Genomic DNA, 18,258 nt, shown 5'->3' on the forward strand with positions numbered 1-18,258 from the left:
CACTCACTCACTCAGTCCTTCACTCACTTGCTCACTCACTCATCCGATCACTCACTCACTCACTCACTCACTCACTCACTCACTCACTCACTCACTCACTCACCTGCTCACTCAATCCCTCCCTCCCTCCCTCACTCACTCACTCACTCACTCACTCACTCACTCACTCACTCACTCACTCACTCACTCACTCACTCAGTCCTTCACTCACTTGCTCACTCACTCATCCGGTCACTCAATCTCTCACTTCACTCACTCACTTACTCATTCTCTCACTCCTTCACTCAGTCCTTCACTCACTTGCTCACTCACTCATCCAGTCAGTCTCTCACTTCTTCACTCACTCACTCACTCACTCACTCACTCACTCACTCACTCACTCACTCACTCACCTGCTCACCTGCTCACTCACTGACTCAATGACTCACTCACTCACTCACTCACTCACTCACTCACTCACTCACTCACTCAGTCACTCAATGACTCACTTGCTCACTCACTCATTCATTCACTTAATCACTCACTGACTCAATCACTAACTCACTCAGTCACTCACTGACTCAATTGCTCACTCACTCATCCACTCACTGACCCAGTGACTCACTCGCTCATTCACTCAATCACTCACTGACTCAATCACTCGCTCACTCATTCACTCAATCACTCACTGACTCAGTGACTCACTCACTAACTCCTTTACTCAATCACTCACTAACTCAATGACTCACTCAATCACTCACTGACTCAATGACTCACTCATTGACTCACTCGCTCAATCACTCACTGACTCAATGACTCACTCACTTGCTCATTCATTCATTCACTCTGTTATTCACTGACTCAATGACTCACTCACTGACTCAGTGACTCACTCGCTCATTCGCTCAATCACTCACTGACTCACTTACTCGCTCATTCACTCAATCACTCACTCGCTCGCTCACTCATTCACTCAATGACTCACTTACTTACTCACAAACATCTCTCTCTCGCTCCCTCCCTCTCTCTCTCTCTCTCTCTGAAAGTCCATTCAGTTCAAATAAATTTCATGTTAAATTAAAGTGTACCTGTTGTGAATTTTAATTACTAGCTATTTATTTTTTAAAAGATTTTTTTGGGCTTTTTTCACCTTTATTGGATAGGACAGTGTAGAGACAGGAAATGAGCGGGAGAGAGAAACAGGGAGGGATTAGGAAACGACCTCGGGTCGGAATCGAACCCGGGTCCCTGAATTTATGGTATGGTGCCTTATCCACCTGAGCCACTGCTCCACCAGTCAGGAATGGTCAGCGACATGTTGCCTTCTTCATGGGCTGTTCCAGCACCGGTAGTGATGCACAGTCGTTGGTTTGTCCGATTATCTGGGCTGCAGTGGACTGGTCACTGACCCCGTGCTGCAAACACCAGTCTAAGATAACACATTATCAACCGATCTGCTCATAAAAAATAGAAGAAATACTTACACTTACTCGAGCTGATCTTTGGCTGGATCGAGTCAAAGTAAAACAAACAAAAAAAAGGCACCGTTCATCATCAGTGTCGCAGTTCTCAAGATTGAACCGAATTGCTGTCCTGAATCATGAACTGAATCATGAATTAATTCGCTGTCCGAATCATAAAATGAATCATGAATTGATTCGCTGTCCTGAATCATCTGAAGTGCATAAAATCTGCGTGACATTTCGCAACAAGTTTTACCTCCAAATAGCCCAAACTATGTCAGACAGATTTTATCCTGTTTACGGTGAGCGTTCCCACCGCGTAAGAGAAACCAATCGAAACCGAAAGAGTGAAAGTGATCATCATTCCATTACCATCCCTGTGTCCGAAATCGCTCACTCGTTCCCTACTCCCTATACAGGGAATTACTATATAGAGGACTATATAGTGAGCTCATTGGTACAATGAAAAAACGCTTTCGGACACTACTCCGTTGCGCTGGTATTTACGTCATTACTGTCGCACAATTAAAACGTGCCAGATCAGGCGGCTGGTGGGTTTTCAAAATAATAAATACATGCATGTGTTTTTGTGATAAATCCATATTACACTGAGCGCATTTCCCACATTAATAAACACAAAGTACCTGCATCTTTCAGTTCTTTTAAAATCAAGGCTGAATACTTTCTCCTTTGCCGCTGCCTTTTATTCAGTCAAATTTGAGACTTTTAATTTGATTTCTTTCAATGCATGATGGGATATATTGCTTTGGTTAGTGACCATCGTTGTAGACTACTTTTCATGATGCACTGTGGGATACTTTGAGTGCACTATATAGGGTGTAAATAATCCTCACTATCGTTTCGGACAGCACGACAAAATGGCGTCCTCATTGTATAGTGCTCTATATAGTGAGTAGGGAGCGATTTCGGACACAGGGCATGTGAATCGTCTTTTATGAATGCGGAAGTGGGCGCTCAGGGCTCCGACTCTGGTGCGACTGAGGAAGGTGACAAGTTTTATGTTTCGTCTAATTTAGATCATTTAAAAAGTATAATATAAGTATAAAGTTTCGGTCAATATGTTTATCATACTTGTATGATAAAAAACTCGTGAAGATATTTATCTAAATACATGACCAACTCATTCTAAACCTGCCGAGCTTCACCGGCGAAGCTCTCGACCCCAAAGTACAACCAAATCTACTTGCACATAATGCCATGAAATAATAGATCTATGCCATAAAATAAAGATCTATTACAAGTATTAGATCTATATTTATTCAACATGTTCTGAAGTTACTTGACTGGGAACTGGGACTCTCGACCCACAGAACGCTGCTTGTTTATTCGCACCCGATAACCCGGAATCAACGACTGTACGCCACTTCCGGCCGGCAATGGCTGCTCCCTGTGGTTCTGCCTCCGCGGGTAATTCACGGAATAAAATTGTCCACAAGAATGCTTTTATGCTGTTTTTTTTTAACTGAATGTGCGCGTCTTTTGTCTATAAGTAATACATAAAGCACGATTAATGTTGTAAGCATGACCAGTACTGGTACACTTTAAATTCAGTTGTTTTCATTAATTTGAATGAAATGTGAATAGTCTTTTATGAAATCACAGGAACTCTTAATTCTTCAAATTGATCAAAGCATATTTTATCTTTGTGATACTATTGAAAAGTAATTAATAACAGAAGAGAGAGAAATAAAAAAAGGGTTTGATAAATGGAATTAGGACAATAAAAATACGCAGATTCACAGTAAAGCAGGGTAAAGCATCCACACTGAGATACACACTACTTAATATCACTCAGTTCAACTCAGTCCCAGTTCTGCTGCTTTACGAGCATGACAGACAATGGCGTATTTATTTCAGTAAATCTCTCTCTCTCTCTCTGTTCATTTGCAGTGTTTTCTAACTGCACATCTTTCGGATAATTGCTTTGTTCTATTTGTGGAAGCAGTAACGCTTCTGCTCTTTTCCTGCTCTGTGTGTGTGTGTGTGTGTGTGTGTGTGTGTTAGATTTAGTAAAGAAGCCATCTGCTTTATTCCTTCTTTCTCAGTAGTGTAAACAGTTCAATGTAAAGGAGGGAGGAAGGTGCGATAGAAAGCAGGTTAAAGGTGCAGATTTTGTGTGTGTGTGTGCTGGAGAATTGGATCATCTGACAATGAGACAAAGACACAGAGAGAGAGAGAGAGAGAGAGAAGGATAGGGATGGCGAGAGAGAGAGGGTTGATTTCTGTCCTCCATGTGTCCCGAGCTGTTCGATGATGTCACTAACCTTCCTGTTTGGAGAATCGATTCTTTCTTTCGGCTCTCGGAGTCGTCGCGCCGTGACATTTCGCGCACCACAGAAAGTCTATTTCTGCGGGAGAAGGCTGCCAGCAATCACTCTCCACGTAGGCAGATTTTTGCTCACAGCTTTAAAGATAAACACTCGTTCTGCGATTTAGCATAGCACGCGAACCGACAGGAAGACGGGAAATGAGGGGAAAATCCATGTCATCAAATCGAGAAAATGTCATCGCCATTACCCAACAAATAACCTGAGACGTTCTGTCTGAGTCAGTTGAGCAAATCATTTCTTTCAAATAAGAAAGAACGAGAACCTGCTGGGTAAAAGATGCCACTTGAAAAACACATCCACTTTAGCGGAAACCTCAACTCATTCCGCAGAGATGAAGATCAAGGTCAGGTGATGGGTCGAGCTCCATGATGGAAGCCTAGTGAGGAACAGAGGAATTTCACTGTGGGTGTGTTTATCTGCAACGATTTTCCTCAAGTAGTCTAAATTAATTCTGATTGCAGAGGGCTGGACAAGCTGCACCATAAATTCAACACTATTTAAAAGCTCCATTTCGTGCATGTTACACATCATCCAAACTAAAATTCTGCACGTGAGTCAGATATGTAGCTCGCATTAGTGTCTGTTGCAGACCATTACCACCCAAGAACCACCTACTTTACTTTCTTTGGCTCTACACTGAAAACTCTCGTTTTTTAGCCCATCCAGCCGTAGGCCAGGCCGGATGAGTTTATGCGATCATGCGTCGTCCATCCATCGTCCGTGCACAATTTACAAAAATCACTATTCCTCCTACAGGATTGATCATATTTCAATCAAACTCACATACAGTGTTGCCCAGGTGAGTGTGCATAAAAGTTGTCAAGATGGTGGCACCACCTGTCATATTTACGATTTTATGGGCGTCTGAAATTTTTGGGTGACTCGTCACATTAAACACTACTTTTCGTAAACTGCTGGGACGTTTCACTGAAACTCACCCAGAAGACTCTAAAGACATACCAACAAGAGTTGTTCACCAGGTGGCGCCACCTACCATGGATGAGGCTACACAGGGGTCATATGCAATTTCACAAAAATCGCTACTCCTCCTACGGTATTGATCGGATTTCAAACTCGCACACAATAACAGTCGCCGGTACGAGCGACTGTTATTTTGCAGATTCTTAGACGGAACAGAAATGTAGCTAGTAGTAACAATTTTCACATGCTGTTTTTATTCGAAAGATAATTTGTATTTGCTATAAAACGCGACTTGTCACTACTTTTTTGAGTGAATATCCCCCTGCAGGGATCAAAAAAGTTGATCTTATCTTTTTTTTCCTCAATATAAGTAGGTGTTTCTTCGTTGCATGGCTGTTTTTCAGTTATACAACGTGATTAGCTGGAATCCACTGCAACTATTTTAAAGTTAGTGGAAGTTCGGCTAGCCAGCAATATGGGGTGGTAATGAAACCTGTAGTGTTGGAGCGTATTCGCTAACTGTTTGACTGCAATGGGATGAATAAATAATTGCCTCAGATACCTAGGATGAATGTATTACAACCCCGAATCAGAAAAAAGTCGAGACGGTTTGGAAAATGCAAATAAAAAAGAAAGCAGTGATTTCTAACTTTACTTTGACTTGTATTTTATTGCAGATGGTATTAACCCAAGATATTTCATGTTTTGTCTGGTCAACTTCATTTCATTTGTTAATATACATCCATTCCTGTGTTTCAGGCCTGCAACACATTCCAAAAAAAGTTGGGACGAGGGCAATTTAGGGCGAGTAAAGAGGTAAAACAATTAAATAATGATGTGATTTGAAATAGGTGATGTCAACAGGTGATTATAATCATGATCTGGTGCAAAATCAATATCCAGGAAAGGCCTAGTCTTTGAGGAGCAAAGATGGGCCAAGGATCTCCAGTTTGTCAACAAATGCATAAGAAAATTATTGAAATGTTTAAAAATAATGTTCCTCAAAGAAAGATAGGAAGGGGTTTGGATCTTTCACCCTCTACGGTGCATAATATCATTAAATGATTCAAGGAATCTGGAGGAATTTCGGTATGTAAAGGGTAAGGGCACAAGCCTAAGCTGAACACTTGTGATTTCCGATCCTTCAGACAGCACTGCATCAAGAACCGTCATTCATCTGTAGCTGGGCTCGGGATTACTTTGGCAAACCTTTGTCAAACTACAAAACAGAGTTACATCCACAAACACCAGTTAAAACTTTACTGTGCAAAAAGGAAACCTTATGCTAACTACGTCTAGAAATACTGTCGACTTCTCTGGACTCAAAGGCATCTGGGATGGACCGTCACACAGTGGGAATGTGTATTGTGGTCAGATGAATCAGTATTCCAGGTCGTTTTTGGATAAAATGGATGCCATGTGCTCCAGACCAAAGAAGAAAAGGACCATCCGGACTGTTACCAGCAACAAGTCCAAACACCAGGGTCTGTGATGGTATGGGGTTGTGTCAGTGCCCTTGGCAAAGGTAACTTAGCCCATGTTTACATTAGACCGTATCAGCGGATCATCAGATTAACGTTTTTAAAACGATTAGTGTGCACACAGCAACACCAATACACGATTCGCGTGCACACAGCAACGCCAATACACGGATACGCTCGGCTCCGCAGGCATCCTGCGCTCCAAATCACTCCGCCCTGAACAGCGAGTGCCCTCTGGAGGGTGCGCACTCCGGCCCTGCGCAGCTCACAGAGCGCGCGAGTGTAGTGCACAAGCTGTGATTCGGGACTGAGCCGCTGTGTGTGTGATCCCAGCGCATATCACTTACCACTTGCAAGTGGAAGGATGGCAAGCCTAAAGACAATCATAACTACACAATGGGCAGTATTTGCATCAGTATTTGCAGTATTTTCATACTTTTATACTCTTTAATGAAAGGTGATACAAGGCGGAAGTCCGTGCCATTTTTCAGCAGTCACATGACCAACGCCAGCGAATCAGGAAGGTGGATGTCACAGTGACGTTGTCCAATGAGACGCCAGCTAGAGCTCAGCACAGCGTATCCGCGTATTCTGAATGTTTACACAGCACCGGAGCTGACACGATCTGGATTGAATACGTGGACCCTGGCGGATTCCCGTTTCCCGGCGTTTCCAGGCGGTTTAATGTAAACGGACAGTGCATCCGCGAAGAAAACGAGACAGATACGGTCTAATGTAAACTTGGCCTTACACTTCTGTGATGGAGCATTAATGCAGAAAAGTACACTGAGGTTTTGGAGCAACATACACTGCCTTCAAGACGACATCTTTTCCAGAGATATTTCAACAAGGCAAAGCAAAACCACATTCTACACATATTACAAAGGCATGGCTGTGGAAGAAGAGGGCGCCTGTCCCCTCTGTCCCCAACAGTGGGCTAGAGTGTGGAGAATTTTGAAACAAAAAACATTACAATGACAGCACAATACTATTGCACACCTCAAGACCTGTTTGCAGGAAGAATGGGACAAAATAAATAACACTTGAAACACTTCATCACTTGGTGTCTTCAGACCCTAAATATACACTATATTGCCAAAAGTATTTGCTCACCCATCCAAATTATCGGAATCAGGTGTTCCAATCACTTCCATGGCCACAGGTGCATAAAATCAAGCACCTAGGTATGCAGACTGTTTTTACAGTTTGGAGCTGGCCCCTTCCTCTTCCAACATGACTGTGCACCAGTGCACAAAGCAAGGTCCATAAAGACATGGATGACCGAGTCTGGTGTGGATGAACTTGACTGGCCTGCACAGAGTCCTGACTTCAACCCGCTAGAACACCTTTGGGATGAATTAGAGCAGAGACTGAGAGCCAGGCCTTCTCGTCCAACATCAGTCACTACGTTTACATGCCCATAGAGAGAATCGAATTTCTGCCGTTGCTCGACTGAAATCGAAGTTCAAAATGCCATGTATACACCTTAATTCGGCTGAAATTGAACCGAACTTGATTTCTCGGAATCGAGCTACACGACCTAGTTTATGCGATTTCTGCCGAGCTACTTCGTGCATGTATACCCTATCGAGCTAGTTGTCGAGCTACTTCCGGAAGTGACGAGTGACGAGACCACAAGTGGGAAACACAACAGCCTCGGTCGGCATGACAACAGTAGTAGCGAGCAGCAGAAGAGGTCAGGAGGAACAAACGAAGAGAAAATGGCGATGTAGAGCTCTCTGAAGTGTGGGTGGAGCACAGAGGATGGCAGGACAAAGCTTCTGGTACTAATAGGCTTTTTATTGTCAGACTTTTCAGTTTAACAGCCTACTTTTATTCTTGAGAGAAGTGCGCGCGCACACACGCACACGCGCGCGCTGTGTTCTAGTTCCGGGATGAGCTGTCCCCTCTGCTCTCCCTCTGCCTCCTTAAATAGGGCGCGGTTACTGGGAAGACACACAAACACAGGTTAATTACCATCAGGTGTACCGTCGTTCTGCCACTCACCTTCCCTGGCTCCGCCCTCCTGTCACAGACCGACGCTTGACCACGCCCCCACTGCCACAGGCAAGCAGAAACGTGCACTTCTGGAGCAATGAGGAGACAGAGTTCATGCTCATTCAGCTTAAGGAGTTGAATATATTAAAATTCATGGACGGGAGAAAAACGCGCAATGGAGAACACGGAACTGATAACTTTGTTTACACTCTTGAATAGCTCTTCTTCATGACGACAACCGGAAGTGTACCAACACGATGGGGCGTGTAGCGCCACCTGTGGCTCGGGTGCACAATGCACCTCACACAATAGCCCGATTTCATTGTGTGCATGTACGATTGGATTTCTCTGGCACCCTGCTGGGACCTTCAGCTCGATTACCGACAGCAGCTTGATTTGGATGTGCATGTAAACGTAGTCACTGTGTGACCTCACAAATGCGCTTCTGGAAGAATGGTCAAAAATTCCCATAAACACACTCCTAAACCTTGTGGACAGCCTTCCCAGAAGAGTTGAAGCTGTTCTAGCTGCAAAGGGTGGACCGACGTCATATTGAACCCTATGGATTAGGAATGGGATGTCACTTAAGCTCATATGTGAGTCAAGGCAGGTGAGCAAATACTTTTGGCAATATAGTGTATTTTAAGTGTTGTGAGAAGGAATAGGAACATTATAAAGTGGTAAATGCCTTACCTTCCCAACTTTTTTTGAAATGGGTTGCAAGAATCAAAACTGAAATGTGTTTTTGGAAAAAAAAAACGAATGAGGTAAAATATCAAATAAAGTGCTGCTGTGGTGTTTTGAGTGAAATGCAGGTCAAAAATTATTTACAAATCATTGTTTTCAGTTTTAATTTTAATTTCAACATACCGTTCCAACTTTTTATCCCCTGCTGGCCGAAAGGCCTGAAGGGGGATTATGTCGTGGCGATTTCTGTCCTTCCGTCCATCCCAGGAAGGGTGCTCACCGTCTAAAACCAACTCCTCTCACAATTTTTGAAGGAATTTCACAAAACTCAGCAGGATTCTTTGTTATATGTCGGTAATACACATATTGTAATTTCGTTAAATTCGGTCGCATTTTACCAGAGTTGTGGCCGTTAATTAACAATCTTGTACTTTCACAATTTCATGAAGGTGTGCTCGCCTTCGGACATCAACTCTTCTCACAATTTTTGGACGAATTTCTCCAAGCTTGGCAAAAGGCCTTGTTATATGACGGGAATACGCATATTGCAATTTAATTTCATTTGTGAAAATTTTACCAGAGTTTTGACCCTTGATTAAATAACTTGTACTTTTGACAATTTCATGAGGGTGTACGCTCTTCTGAAATCAACTCCTCTCACAATTTGTGGAGGAATTTCACTAAACTTGGCAAAAGGCTTTGTTATATGACGGTTATACGCATATTGAAATTTCGTTTAATTTGGGCAAATTTTAACAGAGTTATGCCCTTGATTATTAATAAACTTGTACTTTGGCAATTTCATCAAGGTGTGCTTGCTTTCTGAAATCAACTTCACTCACAATTTTTATCCCCCTTAGGGGGATTATGTCGTGGTGATATCCGTCCGTCTGTCCCATGAAGGGTACTCACCTTCTGAAATCAACTCCTCTCACAATTTTTGGAGGAATTTCACAAAACTTGACAGGATTCTTTGTTACATGTCAGTAATGCGCATATTGCGATTTTGTTCAATTCAGTCGCATTTTACCAGAGTTATGGCCGAGTTGCCAGCGGGAGATATTATGCTCTCAGAGCACTCTTGTTCTGATTTGGGGTTGTATTTGTCAAGCTCATTTGTCACTGATTTGTGACTAACATCCAGCCACAGCATCTAAATAAATTAATCTTCATTAATTTCTCTTAAAAAGTATTTTGGAAAGAAACAAACCACTTCCACACAACTTGCATAAAACTGCTTTAGATTTAGGATTGAATCTGACTAATACAATTTGTAAATAAAGTTTAAACATGGCTGTCCACTTTTGTGTTTGAGACCTGAACTAAGGCTCTGACCTCTAAAATCTCATCTCATCTCATTATCTCTAGCCGCTTTATCCTGTTCTACAGGGTCGCAGGCAAGCTGGAGCCTATCCCAGCTGACTACGGGCGAAAGGCGGGGTACACCCTGGACAAGTCGCCAGGTCATCACAGGGCTGACACATAGACACAGACAACCATTCACACTCACATTCACACCTACGGTCAATTTAGAGTCACCAGTTAACCTAACCTGCATGTCTTTGGACTGTGGGGGAAACCGGAGCACCCGGAGGAAACCCACGCGGACACGGGGAGGACATGCAAACTCCACACAGAAAGGCCCTCACCGGCCACGGGGCTCGAACCCGGACCTTCTTGCTGTGAGGCAACAGCGCTAACCACTACACCACTGTGCCGCCCGACCTCTAAAATGTTTTTTTTTAAACACTGATTCATTATTTAATGTATTGCCATTTTGACATTTATGGTGATCTTTGGCTTTTTTTTGTCTAGGTTTTATACAGACAATCCTCTTATTGATTCTCTGTATTACTTGTTTTCCATTTTCATTAATTTTTTTAATTCAAAGCAGGTTCCATGTGAGACAGAGACCTGCATTTGAGGGTTGAAGGCATCGCTGAAAGATCTAATATTGTCTCTGTGGCAGCCCTGAGATTTGAACTCTTTGCACAGCATACAGTTTTGACCGCTAAGACACCACTGCCCTGTGGTTTATAAAGAAAACTGAGCCTTGCATTGTTTACCGTGGTGTTAGAGCCATTAGCGGAGTGCCCCTCCTCCTTATAGCATCTATATATAATAACACAAACTCAATATGGACCTAATAACAGTTACGGTTTCTCAGTGATTGATTTCCATATTGCTGATGCCATCACACGCTCTCTTTTTGTCTGTTATATCTCTAATTCAGTTGATAATGAACTATCAATCTACTTGGCAGGAGGAGAGGATTACAAATACTACACGCAAACAAGAAAGAACATACTGCGCTCGCTTAAAGAGAGCGCGTTTTTAATATGTAATTAATTAGACTTCAGTAACATGTAATTTGCTCTTGGTAAGAGTGGGCCATGTTCCTCCTGCCTTTCTCTCATAGACAGGTCTCACGCACTGAATATTGTGTGTGTGTGTGTGTGTGTGTGTGTGTGTGTGTGTGTGTGCGTGTGTGTGACCGCCTCTCTGATTAGATTAGACTCTCTGAGTGCTCTCTAATTGCTCCAACAAACAGAGGGGATGGATGGGGAAATCTCCTTTATTCCCCCACCCCAACACACACACACACACACACACACACACACACACACACACTAAAGGCACTCACACACACAGTACATACACATTATACACACACGCAGAGGCATGGATGAGTCAGCATCAGTAAACACCTCGCTCTAACTCCTCCACTTATTTCTTCAGTCTCATTTATTAAATCACTTTCTGAGCACTTTCTTAACGAGTCGATTGTTTCACATTTAAATGACTGAAGCGATGCTGTTGCTGATATTTATCACTCCCACACTCTTTTTGTGATTAAAGAAACAAGCGTTTTGGATTTAGATGCGGGTTGGATGCTTGTCAGTGCCAGTCAAGGAGGAGTGTCCTCTGTGTGAGTTACAGTGAAGGAGGTGTGGCCTTTGTGTACATCAGTTACAGTGAAGATGTGGCCTCTGTGCCTGTCAGTCTCAGTGAAGGGGGTGTGAGTCTCAGTAAACGGGGTGTGGCCTCTTACTGTCAGTCTGTCACGAGTGGCGAGCCGAGGTGAAGTGAGGACCCAAGAGCAGACTCAGAAAACAGGCAGTGTAAAGAGAAAACTTCTTTAATGAAGTAGATGGCAGGAAGGCAAAGGTATAGTAGGGCTCAGGTAAAAATCAGTAGTCAAAAAAACAGGCCAGGAGGCCAAAAACACAGAGGAGCAGGTAGACACGATCAGGGACAAAAAGCAGGGCAGAAAAATCTTCACAAAAACTGATGAACACAGGGACAAGGGAAATCCAGGCAGAGGTAGCAAAGGACACAATCCAAAAGAACAGGCAGGTGAAAACAGGGACAAAAAACTGGACAGAAAAACTTGACAAAAAAACAAGGAAAACTACAGGCAGGGGAATCAAGAAGACACAATACCAATGAGCTGTAGCAAGGTGAGGAAAGTCTACAAGAAACAGTCTGGCAAATGGAGTAGCTCCAAACAGTTCTTAAAAAGCCCTGGCTGATGGGAGAGGAGTGGTAGCAGGTATGGGAGTGCTGCTTCAGGAAATGGCCTTCAGCAAGGCAGGACTGAATTCCTGTCCTGGAGCCGGCCTGGAGCCAGCATGGAAGTCCCACAATCTAAGGCATAGATGAACTGGACCAGACTGTGACAGTACCCCCCCTTCAACGGGCGCCTCCAGGCGCCTTAGAAAGTGCCTCAGGGTGTTGTTGGTGGAAGTCTGTGATGAGGTTGGGATCCATGATGAACCTGGCAGGAACCCAGCTCCTCTCCTCAGGACCATACCCCTCCCAATCAACCAGGTACTGGAGTCCTCTGCCTCGGTGTCATACCTTCAGCAACCTCCTGACAGTGAAGACCTCACCACCATCTATGAACCTGGGAGGAGGAGGGGGTTTGGAGGGTGGGGACAGGGAACTGGAGACAAGGGGTTTGAATTGGGAGACATGGAAAGTTGGGTGAATATGGCGCATGGTTACGAGCAGAGACAGTCTTACAGAGCAGGGATTAATTACCTTGGAGACGGGGAAAGGTCCTATGAACCTGGGAGCCAATTTGTGGGAGACCGTCTTGAGGGGCAAGTGGCGAGTGGAGAGCATTACCCGCTGCCCCACCCGATAGATGAGAGCTGCCGAGCGGTGTTTGTCGCCTTGCTCTTTAAACATCTTGACAGAACGTAGGAGCAATTTCCTGGTCAATGCCCACATTCTCCTGCAGCAGTGCACAAACAGAGGACAGAGGGCATGGCGACTTCTTCTTCTTCTTGGACAGGGAAGAGTGATGGCTGGTAACCCAGAGAGCACTGGAAGGGGGAAAGACCTGTAGCAGAGGTGGGTAAGGAGTTGTGAGCATACTCTATCCAAGGAAGGGTCTTGCTCCAGGAGGCAGCATCCTTGGACACCATGCACCTGAGAGCCACTTCCAGCTCCTGGTTGGTCCGTTCCATCTGTCCATTGGTCTGAGGGTGAAAACCTGAAGACAGACTGCGAGAAGCACCAATGAATCTACAGAAAGCCTTCCAGAATTGGGCAGAGAACTGGGGTCCACGGTCTGATACGATGTCTGAGGGAAGTCCGTGTAGACAGAAAATATCAGCAATTTGGCAGTCTCCTTGGCGGTGGGAAGCTTGGGCAGAGGGATAAAATGAACAGCTTTAGAAAAACGGTCGACAACAGTGAGGATACAAGTATTGCCACCTGAATTAGGGAGTCCTGTGCCGAAATCCAGGGCTATGTGTGATCAGGGCCGGTGGGGAACAGGAAGGGGCCTCAGCAGCCCGGCAGGGGGTCTGTTGCCAGTCTTGTTCCTGGCGCAGATGTTGCAAGCTGCCACAAGCCTCTGGACGTCCTGCTTGATGGATGGCCACCAAAAACATTGTCAGATGAGTGACAGAGTCCGGGCTGCTCCTGGGTGGTACGCCATTCTGGAACCATGACCCCACTGCAACACCTGTGCCCGCACAGAAACAGGAACAAAAAGATGGTTAGGAGGTGCATTACTGGGCCCTGGGTCCTGCTCATTGGCCTTCTGGACCAGGGTTTCCACCTCTAACAGAGCGGCCCCCACCAGGCACCGTGGAGGAAGGATGGTCTCAGGGGAGGTCGATTCCTCCGGGAGGGGAGAAAATATTCTGGACAAGGCATCGGACTTACCATTCTTAGAGCCTGGGCAGAAGAAGAATGTGAACTTGAAGCGGGAAAAGAAGGGAGACCATCGGGCCTGACAAGAATTGAGGCGCTTGGCAGTCCTGAGGTATTCGAGGTTCTTGTGATCTGTCCATACGATGAAGGGAAGGTCTGACCCCTCCAACCAATGTCTCCATTCTTCCAAGGCCAGTTTAATGTCCAACATTTCCCTATTGCCAACATCATAGTTGCTCTCAGAGGGGGAAAACCGACAAGAGAAGAAGGAGCAAGGATGAAGCTTGTCACTAGCCAATCTTTGGGACAATATGGCCCCCGCCCCGACTCCGAAGCATCGACCTCAACCACAAACTGCTGGGACGGATCTGGAATGGTGAGTATTGGTGCTGACGTGAACCTTCGTTTGAGCTCGGAGAACGCCTTCTCGGCCCCTTCCTCCCAGCTGAACGGGACCTTGGTGGAAGTTAGAGCCATGAGGGGCCCAGCCACTGTACTAAAGTTCCTGATGAATCGCCTGTAGAAATTTGCAAACCCAAGAAACCGCTGGAGTGCTCGCTGAGAGGACAGGGTGGGCCAGTCAGCAACTGCCTTGAGTTTCAGGGGGTCCATCTGAATCTGTGCGGGGAAGATAATGAAACCCAGAAAGGAGACAGAACTTCTATGGAACTCACATTTCTTGGCCTTAACAAAGAGTTTATTTTCCAGGAGTAGCTGAAGGACCTGCCTGACGTGGATGCGGTGTTCATCAAGGGAGCGGGAAAAAAATCAATATATCGTCCAGATAAATAAAAACAAAAAGGTTAAGGTAGTCCCTCAGGACATCATTAACAAGGGCCTGGAAAACCGCGGGAGCGTTAGTCAGGCCAAACGGAACCACGAGATATTCATAGTGGCCCGTGGGAGTGTTAAACGCCGTCTTCCATTTGTCCCCTTCCCTGATCCTCACGAGGTGGTAAGCATTATGCAGATCTAGCTTGATGAAAATCTGGGCTCCCTGGAGTAACTCAAACGCCATAGACATGAGAGGTAGGGGGTAACGGTTCTTGATGGTGATGTCATTTAGCCCACGGTAATCAATGCAAGGGCGCAAGGATTTGTCTTTCTCCACAAAAAAGAATCCTGCCCCTGCAGGAGAAGAGGAGGGATGAATAATTCCAGCTTCTAAGGACATGGTGATGTATTTATCCATGACTTGCCTTTCAGAAGGAGAGAGAGAGTAAAGTCGCCCCTTAGGTGGCGCAGTCCCAGGGAGAAGGTCAATTCCACAGTCATAGGGACTATGGGGAGGAAGGGAAACAGCTTGAGACTTGCTGAACACAGGTTAAGTCATTATACTCGGGAGGCACGTTAGAGAGATCAGGATATTCACCAATGGTGGGCTGGAGCAGCTTGGTGTGAGGGAGGGCAGAGCTCAGGCATGACGATAAACAGAATTGACTCCATCCTAAAATGGTGTTGTTAGTCCAATTGACATGGGGGTTATGTAAAGTTAGCCAGGGCAGACCGAGAACTATGGGCACATGGGGATTACTCATGACAAAAAACTGGATGGATTCAGAGTGGTTGTCAGAAATTCTTAAGGTGACCGGGGATGTTCTATGGGTGATGGTGGTCAGACCAGTACCGTTAAGGGTCAGGACAGTGAGGGACGGGTTCAGAGCCAGTAGTGGAATCCCCAGGCACTTGGCGGTGGTCGAGCAGATCAGGTTTCTGTCAGCCCCTGAATGAATGAGTGCCTGGAGGTCGTGGGGCTAATTGCCATGGATAATGACCACTGGGAGTAGTGGTCAATCGGTAGGGGGCTGATTCTGGACATTGCCCACCAGGGCCCCTAAACTCACTGGTGGACTCTTCCTTTTAAAGGGCAAGATTGGCAGAAATGCCCCAGCTGTCCGCAATAAAAACATGCCCTCATATCCCGACGGCGCTGTCGTTCCTCAGGTGAGATGCGGACTCGGTCTACCTGCATTGGCTCAGCGGAAGGAATGGGAGGCTGAAGGGGAGCAAGACTAGTCCGAGTTCTTGTTAGGGTTTTGCTGGGATTCGAACCTGGTTCGTTGGTGTGATAATCCAGCAAACCCCCACTAGGCCACCAGGGGGATGACTCAAATGCAGAGGCGTGAGGCGGAAGTAGAAAAAGAATCAAAAGGTTTATTTAAACTATATACACTATATACAGGGCAAAACAAAAGACAACAAAAAAACCAAAGAGTATAATCCAAAAGAAAAGCAAAGTGCAAAAATACAAAAGCTAGGAAGATCAAAAAACACAGTACAAAGGAAACTGGAGATAAACATAACAGCACAAAGACTCCGTGACAAGAGGACTGAACTCAGGGGTATAAATAGACAAACTAATTAAGGACACAGGTGAAGATAATTAGGCAATTAACACAAACACAAAACACAGGAACAGTGGCGGCCTCTAGAGGCCAAAATAAACACGACATGAAAAGGAAATAACAGCGGCCTCTAGAGGCCAAAACAGTCCTAGTCCTAACAGGACCCCCCCCCTAGGAGCGTCTCCTGACGTTCCCAGGGCGATCCGGATGGGCCGAATGGAAGTCCCGACATAGTTCTTTATCAAGGACATCCCGAGCAGGAACCCAGCAGCGCTCCTCAGGACCATAGCCCTCCCAGTCCACCAGATATTGCAACCCGCCGCGGACCCGGCGGGAGTCAAGCAGGCGATTCACAGTGAACACAGTCTGCCCCTGGAAGATGCGGGGGGGTGGGGGGTTCCTAGGGGCAGGGGCATACGTAGACGTCAGTACGGGCCGTAACAGGGAAACATGGAAAGTGGGGTTGATCCTCAGAGTCCGGGGCAACTGGAGCCGGTAGGAGACAGGGTTCACCCTGCGCACCACCTTGAAGGGGCCAATGTAGCGAGGAGCAAGCTTGCGGTTCTCCACCCGCAGTGGAAGGTCCTTAGTGGACAGCCAAACACGCTGCCCAGGGCGGAAAGCGTGTGCAGGTCTTCTATGGCGGTTGGCCTGAGTCTGGTTGGTTCTGGAGGTCTGTATGAGGGTCTTCCTGACCTTGCTCCAGGTCTTGCGACACCGTCTCACATATTGGTTGACCGAGGGCACCCCCGCGTCCTCCTCCTGGTCCGGGAACAGAGGTGGCTGGAACCTGAATTGGCACTGGAATGGCGACAGCTTGGTGGCCGATGACTGCAGGGTGTTGTGGGCGTACTCCGCCCATGGCAGCCAGGTGCTCCACGATGTCGGGTTATCCATAGCCAGGCCTCGCAGGGTGGTTTCCAGGTCCTGGTTGAGCCTCTCCGTCTGACCATTGGACTGTGGGTGAAACCCAGAGGAGAGGCTGGCAGTGGCTCCGATGACCTTGCAGAACCCGTGCCACACTCGGGAGGAGAACTGGGGCCCTCGGTCTGAGACGATGTCCTGTGGAAGACCAAAGACTCGGAAGACATGATTAAACAAAAGTTTCGCAGTTTCAAGAGCAGAGGGGAGTTTGCACAGTGGTATGAAGCGGCAGGCCTTGGAGAATCTGTCAACTAAGACCAAAATGACCGTGTTACCTTGTGACTCAGGGAGACCCGTGATAAAGTCGACTGCCACGTGGGACCAGGGACGCCGGGGAATGGTCAGAGGATGCAGGAGACCCTGGGGACGCTGTCGTGGGTTCTTGGTTCTGGTGCAAACCTCACAGGACAGGACAAATGACCTTACTTCCTTCTCCATGTTAGGCCACCAGAAGCGTCTTTTCAGGAAGTCCAGGGTCCTCCGAGCTCCCGGGTGGGCGGTGAGAGGGGAAGAGTGACCCCACTGGAGAACCTTGGCCCGGGCTTGATGTGGGACGTACAAGAGGCCTGGTGGCCCCGTCCCAGGACCGGGGTCCTGGCGTTGGGCTCGTCGGACAGCCTCCTCAATACCCCAGCGGACAGGGGCCACAATCCGGGACACAGGGATAATAGGCCCGACTTCATTCTCCCTGTTAGTGGCAGAGAACAGTCTGGACAGTGCGTCAGGTTTGGTGTTCTTGGAGCCGGGGCGGTATGAGAGGGTGAAGTCAAACCGACTGAAAAACAGGGCCCACCTAGCCTGTCGAGGGTTCAGTCTCTTGGCTTGCTGGAGGTACTCCAGGTTCTTGTGGTCAGTCCAAACCAGGAATGGATGTTGTGCTCCCTCCAGCCAGTGCCTCCACTCCTCAAGGGCCAGTTTGACCGCTAGCAGTTCTCGATCC

At 46.4% G+C, this 18,258-nt stretch overlaps 1 protein-coding gene across 4 annotated transcripts in view; it reads left to right on the plus strand.

The window, feature by feature from the left end:
* maml3 (mastermind-like transcriptional coactivator 3) overlaps positions 1–18,258 on the plus strand; it is a 453,791-nt gene that overhangs the window by 163,079 nt on the left and 272,454 nt on the right. For 2 of the 4 annotated variants that reach the window (XM_060926434.1, XM_060926435.1), the window contains exon 2: positions 5,474–5,530. The exons of the other annotated variants lie outside the window; for them this stretch is intronic. In XM_060926434.1, the coding sequence (XP_060782417.1) occupies positions 5,474–5,530 (57 nt within the window). The remainder of the gene's footprint in view (positions 1–5,473; positions 5,531–18,258) is intronic. 4 annotated transcript variants of the gene reach the window in all.

Source organism: Neoarius graeffei, chromosome 7, assembly GCF_027579695.1.
Source record: "Neoarius graeffei isolate fNeoGra1 chromosome 7, fNeoGra1.pri, whole genome shotgun sequence".
NCBI classification, from domain to species: Eukaryota; Metazoa; Chordata; class Actinopteri; order Siluriformes; family Ariidae; genus Neoarius; species Neoarius graeffei.